The 23,957-nt window shown below is 35.6% G+C and overlaps 1 protein-coding gene across 1 annotated transcript in view; it reads right to left on the minus strand.

The window, feature by feature from the left end:
• Positions 1–546: 546 nt before the first annotated feature.
• AADACL2 (arylacetamide deacetylase like 2) overlaps positions 547–23,957 on the minus strand; it is a 29,240-nt gene continuing 5,829 nt past the window's right edge. The window contains exons 3-5 of the mRNA XM_008054202.1: positions 20,783–20,852; positions 18,177–18,348; positions 547–1,172 (exon numbers count right to left, since the gene is read on the minus strand). Coding sequence (XP_008052393.1) covers positions 570–1,172; positions 18,177–18,348; positions 20,783–20,852 — 845 coding nt within the window. The 3' untranslated portion in view covers positions 547–569. The remainder of the gene's footprint in view (positions 1,173–18,176; positions 18,349–20,782; positions 20,853–23,957) is intronic.

The raw sequence follows: 23,957 nt of genomic DNA on the forward strand, positions 1-23,957 counted from the left end.
AGCAAATTTGTTCCTTGTTTTTTCTTCCCAGTTTTATTTTTTATTTATTTTCTCCATGTTGGTGTTCTCACTCTCTTGGGGCAGGATCACAGCTCACTGCAGCCTCAAACTCTGGGGCTCAAATGATCCTTCTACCTCAGACTCCCAAGTAGCTGGGACTGCAGATGAGTGCCACCATGTTTGACTATACTTTTTTTGAGACAAGGTATTGCTATGTTGCTTAGGCTAGTCTCAAACTCCTGGGCTCAAGCAGTCCTTTCTCCTCAGTGTTCCAAAGTGCTGGGATTACAGGCATGTACCACTGCACCCTGCTTTATTCCTCAACTTTAATAAGCATCTGTTCCTTTTAGAACCAACATAATTACAATAAATGATAAGCAAGGGGAAAGTAGGATTATATACCTTTTACATACAAAGGGTCTGAAAGTCAGAAAATTTAATAACTGTTCAAGGAGACACAGTAACTGTTACAACTGATTCAAATTCAGATTTATACAACACAAATGACATTGTTCTTTATATAAAAATTACAACTCACCAAGTAGGGGCTACACACATACATTATATACTTATAAATTCTTATCCAGCCAGCTTACATACATATCTCTTATCCTAAGACTCAGATGTAAATAAAGTGGTGATGTCATAAATGATAAAGCTGCATGAAATCCATTCTCAATATGGTCATGAGTAACTTGAACTCCAACATTTCGAAGTCTTGAAGCATATATAAACCCATCATCTCTTGTAAGATCATATTGACAGGTAAGAATATAGGTCAGTGGCAAATTCTGTAACAGGGAATCATTAGCCAACAAAGGTGACATTCTATTATCTATCAATCCTGGGAATGAATAATTAAATTTTCCAAGAATTGGTTCAGTATAAACATGATCCTTTCTATACTTCTCAGGAAGAATAATACTCCAGTTAATATACTTAAACAGATCTCTTGACCCCAGAGGCATGTGTTGGTTCCTTCTAACTGCCTGGGGAAGTGCTTCATCCTTGGTGAAACATAAGCTCACAAGTTTTATGGCCATTTCTCTTGTCAGAACTATACCATTCTCATTTTCTCGGTGAGATGGCATATTAATATCGATTAACTGTAAGTAAGGGTATAGTAAAGCTTGCGCCTTTAGTTTGTGTTTCATTTTAGGATTATTCTCCACCTAAAAAAAAAAATACAATGGCATTCTGTAAGGTAAACATTTCCCAAATACCACGGGTATAAATTTTTTAACCATTTAATAAATCATGAGATAAACATCTACACACATTGATGTGAAAATCATTATTATTTTGACAATATTTATAATTTCTTTCAATGGCATGAAAAAAAGTCAAAGCCAACTCAACATTAAAGTTTTGAAAAATGTTGGTTGCGTGTGAAGGGAAAAAAAGAAAAAAAAATGGGAGAAAGAAGGAGAGAGAGAGAGAGAGAGAGACATAGAAAAAGAGAGAAAACAAAAAAGGAGAGAGATATATATGTAATGGCAAAAATCACAAATGGAAATAACCCAATTCTAAATGTGATATTTCTAGGGAAATTGGCAGCACATATAAGTTTTCAAAAATTTTTCTTAACTAAAGCAACCAAGGAGAATGAAAGGAGTAAATATAGCTATTAAATATTTCATTTTAGAATCTTTAAAATATTCCAAAAATTTATAATTTTTTGGCTACTAGCAGACAGTTCCAATATCAGATCATAATTTCATTTTTTTAGTCAAGATTTCACTCTGTCACCCAGGTTGAAGTGCAGTGGCACAGTCATAACCTCAACCTCCTGGGCTGAAACGATCCTTTCACCTCAGCATCCCAAGTAGCTGGTACTACAGGCACATGCCACTATGTCTGGCTAGTTTTGTAATTTGTTTTGTGGAGATGAGGTCTCACTATATTACCCAGGCTGATTTCGAACTCCTCCAATTCAAGCAATCCCCCTGCCTTAGCCTCCCAAAGTGTGGGGATTACAGGCATGAGCCACCACACCTGGCCCAATTTTAAAGAAACATTATCCAAATGCAAAAGCACATGGACCAAATAGGAAGAAAAAAGCCAAATGATAGGAATCTTAAGAGAGAAGAGTGTGGTGTTTGGGAAACAAAGGGTGAAATTATGAAAAAAAATGTGTTGATGCATATAAAGTTTGATGTGCAAAGAAAAAATGTGGAGTATGTGACAAGGAGTTCCTTTTCCTTTCTAAAGAGAAAGGGCATTTGGGGGCTTCACTTATGACCCTGCAGATAGCAGGAGAGGACTTTGAATTAATCTCCCAGGAGAAATAGTCTCATCTAAAATCTTTTATCTGAGACAATGGCATCTGGACACATGAAAATACCTACTGTTGCTCCAAGTGAAAAGTTCAGGACCAGAGGATGTGTCTCTAAGTCAACCTATCACCACAGTGGCTGGCTGAACTCAGAGGAGAAACTAAAGCGAAATCCAAGAGGAACCTCAGAATGGGAAATGGCATCCTACTACCTCCACAATGCATTCCCAAGATGATAGAGGTTTAACAAGTAGAGAATGAAAATTAGCCAAAACAGTTATTTGCTAGAAACTCTTCTAGATCCAAAAATCTCTTCCCAGTACCCATGGGTAGACAATTGACTAGTCAAAGTAGGTTACCATCGATATCTCACTCTCAGTCATCCTACTTTCAATCTTCCTAATGTAGGAAAAAAACACTGGAGACCACATACAGGGGGAGAGGGCAACAATAACCTACCAACACCTTTATCTGTCCTTAACTTTCCTTTCTGGGATACCATACAAACTAAATCACTTCTTCAAAATGTGTCACTATTTCCCACCTCTATGTTCTTCATGTGATTTGTCACTTTGCCATTCAACACCTTTTTCCTGTCTCTCTAAAATGTTTCAAAATCCAGGTCAAAGACAATCCCCTTCAAGATATCAGATCACCTGGGTCAGATTCACCAATGTTGATAATTTTGCTTTAGTCTTAACAACTGTGCTATTCATCTGGCGTGTGTCAGATATTTTCCACACATTTTATATATATATTCATAACCATGTATTTATGATTATGTATGTAAATGCCTTATCAAAGAAAACTCCTTTTTCTCCAAATTCCCAAATCTCTATTATCTTTTTCAGGTCAATTATTCACTTTTCCTTTATCATATAAAAATGTACATGATGAATCTTCCTACTTGATTTTGAATTTCACCAACACTGACATGAAGCTATCATTGTATACCTACCTAACTGAGCCTAAGATAGTAAAATGCTTAATGTAATATGAAAAAAATAGAAAAATGAGTACTGCTATCTCATTTATAATTCTTTTAGCAGGACATTGTCTCTAGAGCCAGAAAAAAACAAAATGCAAGAAGCAGTAACAGGTATAAGACAAGTAGGTCCCAATAATAACAGTGAATTTTTAAACTATTTATAGCTTAGTTCTTTCCTTCTTGACCCAAATGGCTCAAAGACAACCAGCTAATCAGAGTTCAAAGGTTCAGTTAAAAATTAATATTGAACCATGTCAACAAGCCCTGAATGGACTATTCCATAAAATGGACACAAATATCACACAATTTGATTAGTATTCTTCATTTTGTGGGCAACTAATGGGTACAAAAAAACCTTATGACATTCATCTGGGGATGTTATTGTTTTGAAAAGAACAAGAATGAGAAAGAACAAGGTCAAAAAGTTGAGAGAACATACCCAAATCATGGTAACATCCTTAAGGTTTAGACATTGGTTACTGTATTTAAATTTTCCATTTACTTTTTAAATTAATTTTTCAATATAATAAAGACCTTTAAATAACTCAGCAATTAAGAAGTTATGGAAGATGTTCAACAAAGCCCATCATTATTCTTAATCCTTTTCAAGAATGAACATTATTTCAATAAAAACATAATGGAAGTATGCATTTAAACTTTTCTTTTTTAAAATTTTATTTTATTATAGAGATGCGGGGCATAAGTGAGGATTAACTATATAAGTAGGCTTCATGCAGGTAAAGTTTGGGCCTCCAACTAGCCCTCATTTCCCCTGGTTTTGGGCCAGGTACTCTTTGTGTTGTTACGTGTTCCCTCTCTCCCTTCTTCCCCTGGCAGTGCCCAGCAACTGTAGATCCCTCCTTTGTGCTATTGTGATCCATGTTCAGGTCCCACTTTGAGTAAGAACATGCAGTATTCAGTTCTTTGTTTCTGTGATAGATCACTAAGTATGCTGGTCTCCAACTCCATCATTAATCCTGAATGTATAATATTTACAGTAAAATGTTTCATATAAATTATTCACTTCACCCCTCCTTTATTAAGCAACCTAATCTGAATTTGAAACTGGTTGTTGAGTTATTGGCCATGTCACTGATATTACTGTCATCAAGAAGACAGTTTATTTACACCATGGTAAAGATTGGTCTCTCAAGTCTATCCACTTAAAAGCAAAATTTGGGAACCAGTTCATGAATAGTTTCCACGATATGCTTAAAAACTTGGAGGAAAATGTGGACTAGAACAATTTTCATTACATTTTTTTATTCACAAACAACCCCCCTGGCTGGTATGAGTTGGGAGTGGTGGCAGAAAGGAAGTTGATAGCAAAGTCAGAAAAGAGGTGCTCCATGGCTTTGTATGCCCTGCATCAGTCTGTGACTTTGAATGGACTTGGAAGCAGTAACCTGCCATGAATTCCTGTGATTTAAAGCCCACTCCAGACAGTATAAGGCATTATAAAGTCCTCTCCCATTTCCCAACTATCCCATGACCATCCAAAGGACATGACACTTTCTCTAGACGATGGTAAGTTCCCCCTGATAAAGGGTTATATTTCACTTTGCCCTTCATCATCCACTGCCTTTATTAACCCAGTCATTCACAAATGACCCTTCCATCAAGTTTCCTGGTTTGGGTGTGTGTTATTAAAAGTTCTGAAAGTCCACACCAAATCATCCATGGCCTGTTATCCTTGGGAAGATGAATGTATGCAAAATATTAACTTGTTATTTGAGGAGTCCCTGCATTGATAGTGCTAAGTCTTGTTCACCAAACTTAGCATATCTGTCATTCTCATCCCAGAGCACCACCCAACTTTAATGCAACTATCAGTGCTACCCACACTAATTTTCCTTTTCATCAACCAGCCCTACCTGCTCTGCACACAGTTCCATACATACATCGAAAGTCAATGTATATCTAGATAGATTATGAACCACCTTGAAGAAATTTCAACATGGGAGGGTTTTTTGGGCTCATCTTAGCACATATATTCCAGTCATGCTGGAAGCTGAAGAATTCCCACATGGGCTAGATGGAGAACTCTTCAAAGAGCCTAAGACGGTGAACCTGCAGTAAAACAGGGTATATCTCTCAAAAGCGCTGGACTCATAGTGATGCCACATTCAGGTGCAATATCTAGTCATCTGGGAAGAAAGAGCCTGAAATCATGTTGCTCAGTGGTGAAGACTTTCACATCTGGATTTGTAACATATTCATTCTATGACCTTGACCCATAAAATTGATATAACATTACTAAATAGGGCATATGGTTTTAATAAAGATTATACGAGAATTAAAATAAAGTTCTGGGCATATAGTAAGCACTCAGTAAATGCTGACTATACTTATTATTGTTGTGAAAACACACGTGAAAAGAACCCAATAATCTATCCTTGAAATGCTTCATAAAAATATTTGTTGATCATCCAACAAGCAAATCCCAGGAAATATTTTATTGGTGCAACTACATTCTGTTTGAGGATGCAGAGATGGTGTCTACATAAGCATCTTAATAACCTGTGTATACATGACTCTAATCTCATATGCCTTCTGAAAAACATACCCTCCCACCAATTTCATGTAAGTATTACTCTCCAATACAGGAGCATTGTCATGCCCTGATTCTTTTAATCATTTCAATCACTTGTTCAATATTGTCTGTCACTTAATTCTCTCCTATTTTCATTACACTTATTACTCTTGAATAGATGTTTTTTGACCAGCCTCATCTCCACTTTCAAACACAGGCTTAGTTCCCAGAGTCTCACTTTGTATCAGAAACCCTCCACATTTTGAGAAGTCGCAGTCGCCTAATATTCAATGAGCATTTGCTTCAAGTTATACATTCTGATTATTGTTTTATATTTAATTTTCTCTTGTATATATCACAAGACCTTCAAACTCATCTTTCATTAACATTACTTGACTCCTTTTTATATGTAATCTCCCAAACCCAATAGCTCCCAATCTGTCAACTCCTCTTTTTATTTTATAAATCCATCCACTTTTCTACATTCCAACTGCCACCATCATAATCTACAACATTCTATTTGTTGCTCAGAGTATTGCAGTTGTTCCCCTCACGCTCTTTTTTCCTACTCTTTCCCACCTTCCAACCTTCTCTCCATTTGCAAAAACATTATTTTTAATATAAATATAATTACAACTCTTTGAAAACCTCACAATACCCTTAGAGTCAAGTAAAAAAAAATTCACAGTGTCTTTCCATAAGTTGCCCCTGCCAACCTCTCTAATCTTATTTCTCACCATACTTTCCTCTGATGTGGCATCTATTCACTGCTTTCACTTTTTTGGACAAAGAACCAAGGAATGAAAACATTGTGACTACATGAACAGGGAGAAGACAAAATCAATCCACCCACATCCTATTAAGGCAAAGAGCAAAACCAAATATACCTTATTTCAAAGATAAGATATCAATTATTGCTGGTTTCAAAGGGATACAGAGTTAGTGTCTATTTAATCTCTAAATTAGCTAGGCAGAGACACATTGAGGATAATCCATGAGGCCGTGTTCTGTTATGAAAGTTGCTAATCAGATAAAGCAGGATGAAGACAGAAAGAATACAAGTATGCTGCTAGGGTTAGAAAATATTAAGATTTAAAAATACATATGTCATCCCAGACTCCAAAAGTCCTAGAGTCTGGTTGGGGATATGCATATGAAACAAATAATAACATAATTACTATTCTATAGTTATGTGTACACTTACAAGTAATATGGAGATCATATAGAATAGGTTTGCCTAGGGAAGTTTATGGAGCATATGAAACATCCAGGTGGAGAAGTATATTTAGATATGTGGGTTTTGAGTTAGGGCAGTGGTCTCTGTGAAAGGTATAGATTCATGAGCTTTCAACAGATCAGTCAGCACTGAGGACATAAGACCAGGCAGAGAGTGGAATAAAAGACAGAGTGAGCAAGGGTTGTACCCTGGAAAACACCAGATTTTAAGGCATCTCCAGAGAAGAAGATCATTTCACATAAAATTGAATGGAAGAGAGGTAAAAGAAGAAGGAAGAGAGGGTGTTATATAGACATTACAGGAAGGAAGGGTTTTCTAAGATAAAAGTTAGCAAGAGTTTTATTTATTTATTTATTTACTTATTATGGGTAGGAGTCTCACTCTGTCACCCGGACTGGAGTGCAGTGGCTGCTCCCAGCCACCACAGCCTCGATCTGCTGGGCTCCAGCGATCCTTCCACCTCAGCCTTCCAAGCAGCTGGAACTATAGGCGCGCGCTACCACACCCGGCTAGTTTTTTTGATTTATTGTAGAGATGAGGTCTCACCAAGTTGCCCACGTGGGTCTCGAACCCACGGGCTCAGGCAATCCACTCACCTCAGCCTCCCAAAGTGCAGGATTAGGGGCTGAGCCACCGAGCCCAGCTAGCAAGAGTTTTAAATGGTGAAAAGAAGATTTTTAAAATGTGAAGAAAGAAAATGTCATTAGATTTGGGGGGGTGGGGGGAAGTGAGGTCATAGATTAACTTAACCCCAACAATTTAAAAGAAATGAAATGATAACTGAAAAGCATATACGTTATGATTATATAGGAAAAGGGAGTATAATTTGATCTTAATTGAAGTTGAATACACAAATTAAAACTAGTGATGCAATAGAAGATTGGATAAAGTGTTAGGAAAGGCTTATTGCTTTGTCTTTCTTTTTGTTTCCTTTTAAGATGAGAAAGCCTGGGAATAATTATATGTGCTATGGTGAAAGAGCAAATGAAGTTGGAGATTTTCAATATACAAGAAACAAAAGGGAATAACTTTTAGGGAAAGAACCCTGAAAAGGAGGAAGGTAAAGGTAGAAAGATGATTTGAGATAATAAAAGAAACAGAAAAGACAGTAAACATATAAACATATGCAGAAAAATTATGTTTGATGGTTTATTGGTTGGTTGTTCTGTTGGTTTTTGAGATAACACAGGATTCAAAAAGATTTATTCCTGCTGGCCTTTTGGCTCTTTAAGAAAATATATTCCACATTAGAGACAATAGACTTAAAAAATAAATTTGTGAATCAAAACTAATGTTATGTTAGAAGTTTCCTGAGGGAGGAGGGAGGGATAAAGAGAGAAAAGGACAGAGAGAGAAACTTTACATATTATTCTTTATCTAGCTAATATAAATACCTTTTACCCTTAAGCTCACACATTAAAAAAAACCTGGCTACTTAAAGAAAATAATGCTACATTAAAATTATGCTTAACATAATCATGAACCACTTGGAATTCAGAATGCTGTAATATTGAAACATATGTAACTCCTTTATCTTTTATGAGTTCATGTTATGTTAAAAGATACATACCCAGAGGAACATAAATCATTTTACAAAAAAGACACATATGTCTGTTTATCACCACACTATTCACAATAGCAAAAACATGAAACCAAGCCTACTGCTCATTGAAAGTGGACTGGATAAAGAAAAGGTGGTACATATACAAGATGGAATATTACACAGCCGTAAGGAAAGACAGTCATGGATTTCACAGCAAATGGATGTCGTTGGAGACCATCATACTTAGTGATCTATCTCAGATACAAACTGAATACCACATTTTCTCACCCATGAATGGGACCTAAACATTAACCGCAATAGTACAAGGGAGGAATTGGCAGTCACAGGACATTGCCAGGGGAGGAAAGAAGAGGGGGAATGTAACAACAAAAAGGGTATCCTGGCCTAAACCAGGGGAAGTGAAGACCAGTTGGAGGCCCAAACTTTACTTGCACATACATTATTTATGTACCTAACCCTGATTTGTACCCCATATCTTTATAATAAAATAGTTATTTTTAAAAAACATAGATCTAAGTTCGTGGCAAATTAAGTGCATTATTATGAACTCTTGTCGCCAATAGTGAGGAGAAAAACAATTATCCTTAACCTGAAAAACAAAAAATTATGATGGTAGAATTTCTGATGTCAAGCCAGAACAAAACAATTATTTTAACTGCCAAATTTAACTTCATTTGTCACTACCAAATAAAGCAACTTTGTTGTCACAATTGAACAGCCTTCAAATGTCAGAGTCCCATAAAAATTCAGTCCTGCACTGTTGATAAAGATTCTTTAGTTTTACAGACCTAAGAAAATTATCCAGTATTTTATTTAACAAGTAATCTTATTGCGATACTTTTTTTCCCCGAGACTAGGATATATATCCTAAGACAAGTTACTTTCTCTAGACGTGTATCCCACTTTACAGAAATAAGGAGGGAAAGAGCTATTGCTAATTGACCCATAATAGAAAATCTGAGCAATCTCTCTCATTCTTAGGAGAGGGTTCTCCAGTGTAACAAATGATGACAGAGCTCATGGTGGAATCTCACAGATACCTCTGCAATCCATCTTATTCGTTAGCACATATGGATAGAAGCTTCCAGAGTGATGGCAGCAAAATTCAAAGTAACAGAAGGTATTGCTCTTCATGGATTTCAGGTGGCCTATGTAACTCTTAGATGCTGCAACTACACAGAAGTAAACAAACAAAATGACAGAAACTAGACTATGTCCTAATGAAAATCATCTCATATCCAAGGGTTTTGCACGTCAATCATGCCTTTTTTTTTTCTTTTTTTTTGAGTTGGAGTCTCACTCTGTCGCCCAGACTGGAGTGCAGTGGCCGCTCCCGGCCACCGCAGCCTCTACCTGCTGGGCTCCAAGTGATCCTTCCGCCTCAGCCTTCTGAGTAGCCGTAATTACAGGCATGCGCTACCACGCCCGACTGATTCATGCCTTTTTTTTTTAAGTATCACCATCAATAGTAGTTTCTGATTAATAATTGCTATTAAAACTGTTTTGAAAAGAGAATTTTTAAAAATATTTTAAGTGTCAAATATGGAGGACCATATGTAGCCATAGAAAAATGGCATTGAGATTACATGGAAATATTATAAATCAGTTCACAGGGTTCTATTACCACCCTATGATAAATGATACAAATTGGTTAAAATGGTATATTTAGAAAGGCCAAACCATATACTTAAATAAATAGTGATACTTGTGTTATCACTTCCTTTTAAAATTACCTATATTGACATACACATTTTTTTAAAAAGAGAGTTGTATTTAGTAATTTAAAATATCAAATTAATTCACATTATTTTCTTATCTGTTCCTCTTAGTTAAAGATTAAGGCACTATGTCCACAAATGTTTCCTTGACTATAGTGATCAACTAGGTATTATGATCAGCAAGCCACATCAGTGATTTTCGGATATATTATGTGATGTTGCAAAAAAAATCTCAAAATCATGGGTGAAAGATATTCATTCCTTTTCAATAATGGAAATTTAACTGATAAATGGGCAAAGTTCACAAAAGGAAAATTTCAGAATAAGCTATGTGCCTTCCTAATCCATAAACAAATATTTTTATAATGTGAATTGAAACAAATGAGTCATTTTTTTTACATATGCCTGAAGGAAAAACAAATCTCTTTTAAAAACATTTTCTCTTTAAGTCTTTTCAGAGTACCCCTCAATATTGATCTCTCAGTGGCAAATTCTTATTGACACAGTTTTTTAAGCCATAAATGTTTAACATCAATCACAGGATCATAAGATATTGGAAAAGTAAGTTTTATAATAATTACAATGTAAACGTTGATTCTGATTACCAGAATAAATTCAATGCAGGAAATAAATATTTTTTATGAGAATAAAACTCATGTAGAGTTTAGAAGACCATAAAGAACAAATAAAATTTGACCATAAAAATAAATAAGAAAGGGTAAACAAAATCATCTTTTTAAGCATTAAGCACACTGTGTTCTGATGCAGTATTTTCAACTGTAACAATCCCTTTGAACAGATTGATGAGGAAGTTTAAATAGATACTATGTTCTTATAAAATTAATTAATTCAAGGAGTAGACTGATGTTAGGTTTTAATTCAGTTTAAGAGAACAATTTGTACTATCCTATAGATTTTACTGGGAATCACATATCTTTTTGGTGCTTGTGTTATTTAGTATTGTCCTACTAGAAAGCTATAAGGTAGGGTTCATCTTCATAAATCTCTGTGTATGGCTACAACCAATCATTACTTCAATTAAGCTTTCTTCACATGTAAAGCCAAGCAAGTATTACAAATGTGCAAACAGAAAATACAGGTGTGGCAAGGTGTTGCTTAATCATTATTGGATAATTGTTGGACAGCCTTCAGAATCTCTTCATCCACAAAACCAGTTTCAGATAAAATGTAAGATTTAGACTGCTATACAACTCTGCATGGCAATTAGTATAATAATCACTATGTAGGACATTCTTCAGTTTTCATTCTCCAACTTACTCCCCACCTCAATCTAGTAAGATCCTTCAAATAAATAATATATTATTTCAAATAAACAGTAAATAAATTCAGGTTGGAAGAGTTCTCAGGAATCAGATCTAATGGTTTGCAAACTTTCTTTGTGGTAATGAAATTCTTTTGCATTTTTTCCTTTAGAAAAATGACTTAGAACTCTATACATGGAAAGGACTAAAATGTAATAGTTTAGGTTGAAAGGAGACCTAGGAGAACCAAAGGTGAGGCTTCGCTATCACTGCCATTTTGACTCCACAATAGGGCTTGTGCGTGTGTGTGTGTGTGTGTGTGTGTGTGTGTGTGTGTGATGTTACAGATTAGTGTAGTCACATAGGCACATGTTTATGTGTGTATATATTCATATAAATCTGTGTATATATGCATATATTTGCATGTGTATATGTATGTATACATATAAACTCGTGTATATATGTATATCTGTGTGTATAAACTTCCTCTAAGTGCCCTAACTCTGGGTGTTTTATTTTAATACTTAAAAGAAAAGAAAATTTTAAAGTAAATGAAGAGGTACCCATCATAACCTTTTGTAAGTTTTTATAACTAAAGTCATATTTTACAGAGCAACATTTCTCAAAATGAAGTCTTACTGGTTTCATTATGCCTCTTTTTACAAAAAAAGTGGAGAAAGTTGATATAATGAGTAAACATCAGGGTTAGCACTCTTGAAAAATGTCAAGGTCATGAAAGACAAGGAGAGACTGGCAAACTATCCCTTATCAACATAGTTGTATATGTGGAGTCTATAAACATAGACTTATAGGGAAACTTACGAACCTAAATGCGTAGATGGAGAAAGTTGATATGAGTAAGCCTAAAAAAATAACATTGAGGCTATAAACGACAACGATAAACTGCCAAACTATCCCTTCTGTACGTAGATGAAAAAAATTCTAAACAATATATAAGGGGGAAACCTCCCCAAAACAAAATTTATTTATTTAAAAAATTGTTCTTACATGTTTAAACTTCTTCAGTCACCTTCAAAGTACTCTTCATTTGATGCAATACACCTATTGAGATGCTTTTTCTACTGCTCAAAACAGTTTCTGAACTCACCAATTTTGATGGCTTTTAGCACTTCTCTTCCACATCAGCAAAATGTTTCCCTTTGAGGACTTTTTTCATCCATGGAAACAAAAAAAAGTCTCTCAGGGTGAGATGGGGTGAATAGGGAAGGTAGGGGACTGGGGTTATGCCATTTTTGGTCAAAAACTGAACACTCAACATGATATGGACAGGTACACCCATAAATCACCCATCATGAAATGTGCAACACACTAAAGAAATCTCAACAACAAAAAAATTTCACTGAAGTTGAACACAGCTGCTCATAACAACACTAGCTGGTATAGTAATGCTGATTAGTTCCTAGAACACATATGTAGCAGGGGAAGCCATTACTACCAGGGGCCCACACTCCAACAGATCATTTCAGGGATTATTGGGTGCCCCTCATACTAGCAAACTAAACTTAACAGTACATTAAAACAATAATGTACCATGATCAAGAGAGATTTATCCCTGGCATGCAAAGATGTTTCAATATATGCAAGTCAATAAATGTGATACATCATTTCAACAGAATGAAGGATGAAAATTACATAATTATCTCAACAAATGAAGAAAAGGCACACCACAAAAATCACTAAATTTTCTAATACAAACTCTCAACAAATTAGGTATAGAGAAATGTACCTCAACATAATAAAAGCCATATAGACATGCTCACAGCTAACTTCATATTCAACAGTAAAAAGCTGAAAGCTTTTCCTCTAAATCAGGAACAAGACAAAAATGCTCATTCTCACCACATCTATTCAATAAAGAACTGGAAGACTTAGAGGAATTAAGCAACAAACAGAAATAAAAGGCATCCAAATTAGAAAGGAGAAAATTAAAAAGTCTGTGTTTGAAGATTGCTTAATTTTATATAGAGAAAACCCTAAGGATTCTACCAAAACCCAGTTAGAATAAGCAAACAAGTTGAGTGAAGTTACAAGACACAAAATTAACATACAAAAATCAATTGCATTTTTATACATTAGCAACAAACCATTTGATGAAAAATTAGGAAAGCAATCCCATTTCAATAACATCGAAAAATAAATAAATAAAACACTTAGGAATACATTTAACCAAGGAGGTGAAAGATGTACACTAAAATGAAATATTAATTTAACAATTGAAGACACAAATAAATGAAAAGATACTGCTATGATTACTAATTTGAAGAAATCATCTTGTTAAAGTGTCCAAATCACACAAAGCAATCTACTGATTCAGTGCAATTCTTATCAAAATTCTTATTCCATCTTTTTTTACAGAAATAAAAAAATCCTAAAATTCATAGGGAACCACAAACACTCCAAATAGTCAAAACAATCTTGATTAAAAAGAACAAAACTGAAGGCATCATAGTACCTGATTTCAAAATATACAACAAAACTATAGTAATTAAAACAGCATAAAAACAGACATATAGATCAATGAAACAGAATAGAAAGCTTAGGAATAAATGACTGTATTAGTTTGTTTAGTGCTGTTAAAACAGAATACCTGAGACTGGGAAATTTACAAAGAAAATATTATTTGGCTCACAGTTCTGACGATTGGAAAGTTCAAGACTGGGCATCTGCATCTGGAAGGGTCTCTGGCTACTTCAAATCTTGGCAGAAAGTAGAAGGGGAACCTGCATTTGCAAAGAGATCACATGGCCAGAAGGGAAGCAAGAGAGAGAAACCAAGGAAGCCAGATGCTTTTTAACAACCTGCTCTCTAAGCCATTAAGCCATTCCCTTGAGCACAAGAACTCCCTCCCTCCAGAGGACATTAATCCATTCATGAGAGATCCACCCTCATGACCCAAACACCTCTCACTAGGCCTCGCCTCCCAACATTGCAACACTAAGGATCAAATTTCAACATGAGTTTTCTTGGGACAAACCAAACCATAGCAATGGTCAATAGAGCTTTGACAAAGCTACCAAGAACACACAAGGGAAAGAGACAGTCTCTCCAGTAAATGGTGCTGGGAAAACATACAGAAGAATGAAATTGGACCCTTATCTCATTCTATACCCAATATCAACTCAAAATAATGGATCAAAAATTAAAAACTTAAGATGAAACTGTAAAGTTACTGGCAGAAAACTTTTAAAAACTTCTTGATATTAGTCTAGATAATTATTTTGGAGGGGGGCATAACCCAAAAAGTAAAGGCAGCAAAAGCAAAAATAGACAAATGGAATTGCATCAAATTAAAAAGCTTGTGCACATAAAAGGAAACAATTAACAGAATGAAAAGACAATCTACAAAATCAGAAATTTTATTTACAAATCATGTGACTGACAAGGGGCTAATATCTGAAATGCTTAAGAAAATAAACTCAATAGCAAGAAAAAAACCCAGTTAAAAAACGGGCAATGAGCCGGGCTCGTTGGCTCAGCCTGTAATCCCACGCCTTTGGGAGGCCGAGGTGAGTGGATTGCCTGAGCCCACGGGTTCAAGACCTGCCTGGGCAGCGAGACCTCATCTCTACAAGAAATCAAATAATCAGCCAGGCGTGGTAGCGCATGTCTGTAATTCCGGCTACTTGGAAGGCTGAGGAGGAAGAATCGCCAGAGCCCAGCAGGTCAAGGCTGCAGTGGCTGGGAGCGGCCACTGCACTCCAGTCTGGGTGAGAGAGTGAGACTCCAACTCAAAAAAAAAAAAAAAAAAAAAAAAAAGCCAATGGACTTGAGTAGACGTTTCTCAAAAAAAGAAATACATAAGGTCAACAGGTATTCAAAAAAGTGTTCAGCATCACTAATCATCAAGGAAATGCAAATTAAAACCCCAGTGAAATATCATGTCAAACTTGTTATAGAATGGTTATTATCAAAAAAGACAAATTATAACAAGTGTTGGTAAGGATATAAACAAAAGAGACCCTTTTTGTGCACCATTTGTTGGGTATGTAAATTGATATAGTCATTATGGAAAACAGTATGGAGTTTCTTCAGAAAATTAAAAATAGAACAATTATATGTTCCAGCAATGTCACTTCAGAAACATGAAAAGATATTTGCACTTGTATACCTATTGCAGCATTATTCACAATAGCAAAGATATGGAATCAACTCAAGTGTCTGTCAATGGACAGATGATTAAAGAAAATGTGTGTGTATATATATATGCATGTGCAGCGGAATATCATTCAGCTTTAAAAAAAGAGATCTTGTCATTGGTGACAACATTGATGAAGCTGGAGGTCATTATGCCATGTGAAATAAGTCAAGTAGAGAAGGGCAAATACTACATAATCTTACTTGTATATGGATTCTAAAAAAGTCAAACTCACAGAAGCAGACAGTAGAATAGTGGTTACCAGGGGCTGGGGGTATAGTTGCAAGGGGAAGGAGGTGAGCTAAATAGGGAGATGTTGGTTCGAGGGTACAAAGTTTCAGTAACACAGGATGAATATGTTCTGGAGATCTCATATACAGCATGGTGACTATAGGTAATAATCATGTATTGTATACTTTAAATTTACTAAGATAATAGATCTTAAATGTTCTCACCATATAGAAAAAAACGATAACCATGTGAGATAATGAATATATTAATTAGCTTGTTAGTAGTAATCATTTTATAGTGTATGTGTTTATCAAACAGTATATATGTATATCAAAACACCATGTACATCTCAAATATATACAATTTTTATCAATTATATCTCAATAAAACTTCTAAAATGAGAAAAAAAAGAAAATAGAAGAGTTGGAATTCTTTCCTAATTATTTAATGAGGCTGTCATAACTCTCTTTGAAACCTAACAAAGTGTTTTTAAAAATAGAGATTAATCTCCCCAAAACACAAAATCTTTAATAAACTGTGGCAGTGCATATTTATTGCAGCATTATTTACTATAGCAAAAAAGTGGAACCACCGCGCTGCCCACTGAAAGACAACTGGATTTTTTAAAATGTGGTATATATACATGACAAAATATTATGCAGCCATAAAGAAGGACAAAATTATGAACTTCGCAGCAACTTGGACGGACTTAGAGGCTATAATACTGAGTGATCTATCACAGAAACAAAGGACCGAGTATCACATGTTCTCACTCATAAGCGGACCTTGAACAACTATCATAATACTCTAAGAAAGGGATTGGCAGTAGTAGGAAACTGCCAGTGGAAGGGGGAGCACACTTCATCAACAAGGGTACCTACATAATGAACATTTGTATACCTAATCCTGAATTGTACTCCACATCTTTAAAATTAAAAACTAAAAAAAAAAAAAAAAACCTTAAAAAATAAACTGTGGCAAATGGAAACAAGCAATATATAAAAATTTTAATTCATCATGGTCAAGTGAGGCCCATGCCTAAAAGGTTAGCATAATTTAACATTTGAAAGTCGATCATCATAATTCACCACATTAAAGGACTATAAGATAAAAATCACACGATCATCTCAAATAGATGCATTAAGAACATTTGACAAGCCGGGCTCGGTGGCTCAGCCTGTAATCCCGCGCGCTTTGGGAGGCTGAAGTGAGAGGATTGCCTGAGCCCGCAGGTTCGAGACCTGCCTGGGCAACTTGGCGAGACTTCATCTCTACAATAAATCAAAAAAATCAACCGGGCATGGCAGCGCATGCCTGTAATTCCAGCTACTCGGAAGGCTGAGGCGGAAGGATGGCCAGCGTCCAGTGGGTCAAGGCCGCGGTGGCCAGGAGCAGCCACTGCACTCCAGTCTGGGCGACAGAGTGAGACTCCAACTCAAAAAAAAAAGAACATTTGGCAAATCCAATACCAGTTTAGGCAAAAATTATCAGCAAGCTAGGAATAGAAATAACTTCCCAATCTAACAACAGCCCACTATGAAAAGCCTTCTTAGCATCATATTTATTAGCAAAATATTTAAAAATTTCCTCCTAATATCCAAAGCAAGAGTTATATTACAGATTATATTGGTTAGTCCTAGCCAGGACACTAGCATACTGTCAGTAAACATTTGGAAAATATTTTTTAAATTAAATTTTTGCAAAATAACTCAGGAATATATTTGAGAGAAGATGTGCATGATTTTCATTATTGAGAATAGTAAAATATTGCCAATAAATTGAAGAGGACCTAATAAAATATGAGATACACCATGTATATTAATTATGTCTCAATATTATTAAGATGTCAATCCTCCCCAAGTGTATAGATTTAATACAATCCTAATCAAAATCCAATTAGGCTTTCTTTTTAAAAATGACAAGATAATCTAAGATTTTGATGGGAAAAGTATAGAGTACTAGAAAAATTATTTAAAAAGAAGTACAAAGTTGAAGTCCGTGTAGTAATGTCATTAGGTTAGGAATAGCAATCAATGAAACAGAATGATCCAGAAATAGTTACATTAAGGTCAAAATGATGTTTACTCAAGTATCAACGTAATTCAATGGCAAAGACTGTCTTTTCAATCAATGATGCTGGAAGAACTGAATGTCTGTAAAAAACAAAAGCCCCAACCTCTACTTCCCACCATAAAGACAAAATATAACATACGTATTGAGTCACTGCTGTTGCTAGAGTGCCACCAGAACTGTCCCCTGAAATACAGATTCGGGTAGGATCCACTCCATATTTTGTAAGAATTTTATCCTGAAGAAAAAATGTGACTGCAGCAATGGCATCTTCAAACTGAGCAGGATATTGGTGTTGAGGAGCCAGTCTATAGCTTTAAAAAAGAACAGTAAGCTTTTATGGTTATATGAGTCCAGCTATCACTCAAATAGCAAATAGATACAATTTAGCACCAGGCCTTCTTGCTCAATCTACTAAAAATCAGGATTGCATTTTCTATTAATTCTTGATTAGAATGAAAACCAGTATAACGTTTTTCAATCTTGTACCTCAAGTCCACGGATGGCATTATGTGTGAGCGAGCATTCAGGGGCATTTATAAACTTCCCTGGGATTGTAAGCAAAATCTTTAGCTCGAGTGTATTTTGGATATGAGATTCTCTATAGCATATTCTCAATGTCACTGGAAGTCTAAATATTTTTTAAACCCTTGTATAAAAAGCACTATGATTTTTAAATTTACTTATATTTTATTTTATTTATTTTTTGTAGAGCTGAGGTTTCACTATGTTGCCTAGGATAGACTCGAACTCCTGAGCTACAGTGAGCCTCCAGCCTTAGTCTCCCAAAGTGCTAGGATTATAGACATGAGCCACTGAACCCAATTAGTACCATGAATTTTTAGAAGTAGCAGATCTCAGAGCACATTCCAGGCAAGTATCCTATTTTATCAAGGTCATTTAGATTAAAAAAAAAATTCTACAAGCTGGCAATGCATACACTTCATCATAGATAATGCCTAGCAGTTGATGCTAAATACAAATTTTGAAATATAAACACAATTTAAATAAGCAAGGGAGCTTGCTTGTTTCTGGTAAACTCATTTGTAAAGCAAATTATATACATCATTCAATGGGTGCAAATGGATTTTCCCCAAATACGCAGACTAGTAAAGCAAGAAAATATCTCTATTAGCCTGTTTTCAGAGCTAACTCTTTCCTTCTTTCTTTCTTTCTTTCATTTTAAAAATGTAGGGTACGATTTGGGATTAAGTATACAAGCAGATAACATACAGGTAAAGTTTGGGCCTCCCATTGGTCCCCACTTTGCCTGGTTTAACTTTTTATTTTTGGTCTTCAGAATGCTAAAATTTGTAAATATTTATACTTAACATTAAATGTTGGTGAAAGAATTCTTAGAATTTTATTATAAGCTGTCTAAATAATTCTAAAGCATAATTTAGACATAAGTATGTACAAAAGGTGTTAGTATCTTTACTTAGAATGTAGCAGATTTAGACATTTTAGTAAAAGAACAACACAAATTGTAAGGATTGGATAGAATGTATGAGATAGGCACAAACTTATATCATTATATTAAGATAGATTTAAAGTAAGATTTAGATTACTTCAAAGGCTATCGTGGTAAAAAAAAAAAAACAAAAAACAACCATGAAGTTCTTTTAGGTAACGTAAATAAGCATGAGGATGATGATAGAAACACTTTTTAGATGATCAAATTTTTTTTTTTTTTTTTTTTTTTTTTTTGAGTTGGAGTCTCACTCTGTCGCCCAGACTGGAGTGCAGTGGCCACTCCCGACCACTGCAGCCTCAACCTACTGGGCTCCGGCGATCCTTCCACCTCAGCCTTCCAAGTAGCTGGAACTACAGGCGTACGCTACCACACCCAGCTGATTTTTTTTTTTTAATTTATTGTAGAGATGAGGTCTCGCCAAGTTGCCCAGGTGGATCTCGAACCCGCGGGCTCCATCAATTCACTCACCTCAGCCTCCCAAGGAGTGGGATTACAGGCTGAGCCACCGAGCCTGGCTCTAGATGATCAAATTTTTACTTAAGTTTTCTCTCTATACTTCTATAGTTGCCTAGGTTATTAAAAAAGAAAAAAAAGGGGAAAAAAAGCCATGTCACCAAGTCCTGTAGGATTTATTGGATTAAAAGTCTTTATTTTTTTGTTACTATAAACTAGGGAAAAGAGGGAAGGAAAAAAAAATTTCCCCCAGAGGACATTCATTCTGGATGTCAGAAATCCAGAATACAGTATACCAATATGAGTGAAAAAAAAATACTGAACTGTTCTAAGACATTCTAATATGTTTCTGCAAAATCCAGACTGTAAATTCACTCTTCCTCAGAATGGCTTAAAATTATTAGCTGGTCTCAACTTTTACTGCCTACATCAATCCAAACAAAAAATATTCTGAAATTAAACTTATTTTACCTGCTCAAATACAATCCAATATCCCGAATGCATAATGGTTGATTTACTTCATCCTGTCCTGCTATGTTACTTGGGCTACAACTAGGGTCTTATAAGGCCTGAATTATGTGTCTAGAGCAACAGTGTTTCTAAAAATGCTCATCCTGGGTTGTATCTCAGAGATTGCCAAAGTCACAAGAAAGTAATGGAACACTGAACCCCTTGGGGAGCAGTCTACTTTTCAATGGTGGTAAGTAAAATATATTAATTTTCTAAAATTGCATTTGAGACATAGATGATTTGATTTGGAAATCAAGCCTCTACATGGTAAAGGCAAAAATCATAGCAGTCAGAGAAAATTATTCTCTTACTCCACGCTTACAACAACAGCATCAAGTTTGGTTGCAGTCCATCTATTCAGGTGATCTATAGACGTTAGCTCTGAAATGAAGAAATAAACATCAAAGTACTTTCTGTAATTAAAAAGTAACAGAAACAGTTATAGCTATGAATGTGGAAAGAACTGTGGTTCGAGAATGTCACATAGAAGTTTTTATTTCCCACCTAGTTTTCATGTAAACAGATGTCAATCCACATAACACACGCTGCTCCCCCAGTCTTTTCAGTCACTCTCTCCAAGGGTAAAAAGATGACTTTGTCAATTGGTATTTTGGGGAAGATTATCTAGTATTAGCCCATTCTTACTTTTTATTGCTCTCTGCAATCTGTACACAATGATCCTTGCAAGGACTCTTTGTGTCTTGGTGCATTCTACTCAACTTTGCTTCTCCAGGCAACAAGATTCATGGGGAGGAGGTATGTGACTGGTCAGTAGGGCCAGCCACAACAGCTGGTTAATCTCGCTAACTTAAGAGTGAAACAGCTACAACATCTAAACATGCATTCACCAAAGCCTTCATTAGAAATAATGATAGAGTTTTGACTTTCATTTGCATGAATTCTGTATATTTCAATTGGTTTAGAAGTCATGGGAGAAAATAATACTGACTCTCTAAAACAATGCTTAATAACATAGCTTCTCAAAACCTCTGTTTTCTTTGAATATGCAATGTTATGAAATGATCCAAAAACATCGGCATTAAGACAGAATCTAAGGACCAGTAACTAGATTTTGAGAAATCCTCTGGCAAGCTAGCATATGGACTTAGATGTATATGAGTTTGGATATGCTTGGCACACAAGTCATTGACTTCCCCCCAATACACACTCACACACACACACACACACACACACACACACACACACACACACCCCTTTCCCAAGTACTCACAAAAATCCTATTTACCAGCACCCTGAGCGCACAACACCTTGGAAAATTCCGTAATATCTGCTACTGCTTTATTTACCACAAGATCCTTGAAAAATCAGAGAATTCTAGAGTTGTGATCAAATTCCAGAGTTTTCTAAGGCTTCTCTTGCACATTAACAAAACATCAAATTAAAACACTGTTTAAATACAGGGTGTGTGACAACCTGGAAAAACAGAAAAGTAAATCACCCAGTCTTTTAGGTGGAAAAAATAATGTTTTCATTAAAGATTGAGTTGATAATGTGCAAGAAAAGGCAATGCATGGATGAAGACTCAAAGGTACATGATCTAAGAATTTTCTGACCTTCACCTTGTTAACAAAAGACAGTGAGATCTGCAGAAGAAAAAGAGAGAGCTTTATTTTTGATCAAACACAATCTGTGGATTGGGGAATTACAGCTTCATAAAATAAAAGTGCTCCAGAGAACACAGAGGGTCTCTGGCTAAAATATGGGAAGTTGAGGAAGGAGGTTGCTTGAACCTAGAAGTTCAAGGCTGCAATGAACTATGATTGTACCACTGCACTTCAGCCTGGGTGACATAGCAAGACCTTGTCTCTAAATAATAAAATAATTTTTTAAATAATTTTCTTTTTTTTTAAGTATGAAAGATCTTGTCTCAGTCCTCAATCAGGTCTGTATATTCAGTCCCAATTGGTTGAAAACAGCTGAGTCCTGATTAAATAGTTTTCAAGACCCAAACCAAAAGTCTGTTGGATGCCCCTTCAGGCGGCTGGTGGGAGTAGTTTTCCAGCCAAAACGTCTCTGCTCAGGTTGCAGGAACCTTAGTTCAGAGGTGCAAACAGGATGTGTGCCTGGAGCTGTCCTTCCCAGAAAGAACAAAACAAAAACAAAAAACTACCTTCTCTCACTCATCAGGACCCCTGGGTTCCTATTATCTTCATCTGGGTGTCCTTATCTGCCACGCAGAGCCCATCTCATCTGGAGACTTTGGGATTTTATTTGTAGTTTTATTTCACAAACTTTAAAGCTCCTCAATAATACATTTTAAGCCTATGTCTTAATTGTTATCTCCCAATGCTTAAGTTATCTTACCACCAAAGTCAAATTAAGTTTTTTGTTTCCTATTCTTATCTTAAACTATTTTTACTCACACAATGTCTATTGATATAATCTGATCATGTTTTTCTCTATTTCACGCCTGTTAATTGCATTTATAGTGCTTGTAGAATCTAGGTAGAAACAAGAAAAACAGCCGGACTCGGTGGCTCAGCCTGTAATCCCCAGCCTTTGGAGGCTGAAGTGAGTGGATTGCCTGAGTCCACGGGTTCGAGACCCGCCTGGGCAACTTGGTGAGACCTCATCTCTACAATAAATCAAAAAAAAAAAAAAAAAATTAGCTGGGTATGGTAGCGCGCACCTGTAGTTCCAGCTACTTGGAAGACTGAGGCAGAAGGATCGCCGGAGCCCAGCAGGTCGAGGCTGCGGTGGCCGGGAGGGGCCACTGCACTCCAGTCTGGGTGACAGAGTGAGACTCCAACTCAAAAAAAAAAAAAAAAGAAAAACAAGAACCACAGAAGTATGTAAAAACATGTACTAGAGTGACATTTTCTTGTATTTCTTAGTTCTCAAAGCAACTTTGGCATGTTTTGGGGGGAAAAAAGGAAAAGCCTAGAAAAAAAAGAAAACTGAAACTTGCAAATACCAGAAAATATTTATAGTGTCTACTTTTGATTGATCAAAAATAGACTTTTTTTGCAATTTATATATATATGTCTTGGGAGACCTGAAAACAAGTAATACACAACTATAAAAGTAAGACACAGGGGAAAAAAACACATCTGGAATTTATCTGAGCAGAACATAGAAATGTTGTATCCTGAGTAATAATTCTCACATGTTTAGGAATTGCTGATCACAATCATTGTCCATTTTGGTAAAAGGGATAGCAATATAATAATCAGGAACATTTCTTGTTATTTTTCAAGCAAAAAGATATTTTCTCATTTGTGGTATGTCTCTTGTGCTTACTGAAATCCTAGGTAATATGTATATGAACATTTGAATATTTCCTAGACCTTATGAAAACCTTAGTGGAATTAATGCATCACTGATGAAAAATGAGGCCAAATTGGTATTTAATTTATCTTATCAAGGAAGCAGGTTATTCTGACCATGTAATGAATTTACTTAACCTTCTAAAATAGAAAGCACCACTATGAAAAAATACATATATATATGACCATCCTAATGCCT

This window comes from Carlito syrichta, unplaced genomic scaffold (assembly GCF_000164805.1).
Source record: "Carlito syrichta isolate Samal-C Ts95f unplaced genomic scaffold, Tarsius_syrichta-2.0.1 Scaffold289212, whole genome shotgun sequence".
Classification (NCBI taxonomy): Eukaryota; Metazoa; Chordata; class Mammalia; order Primates; family Tarsiidae; genus Carlito; species Carlito syrichta.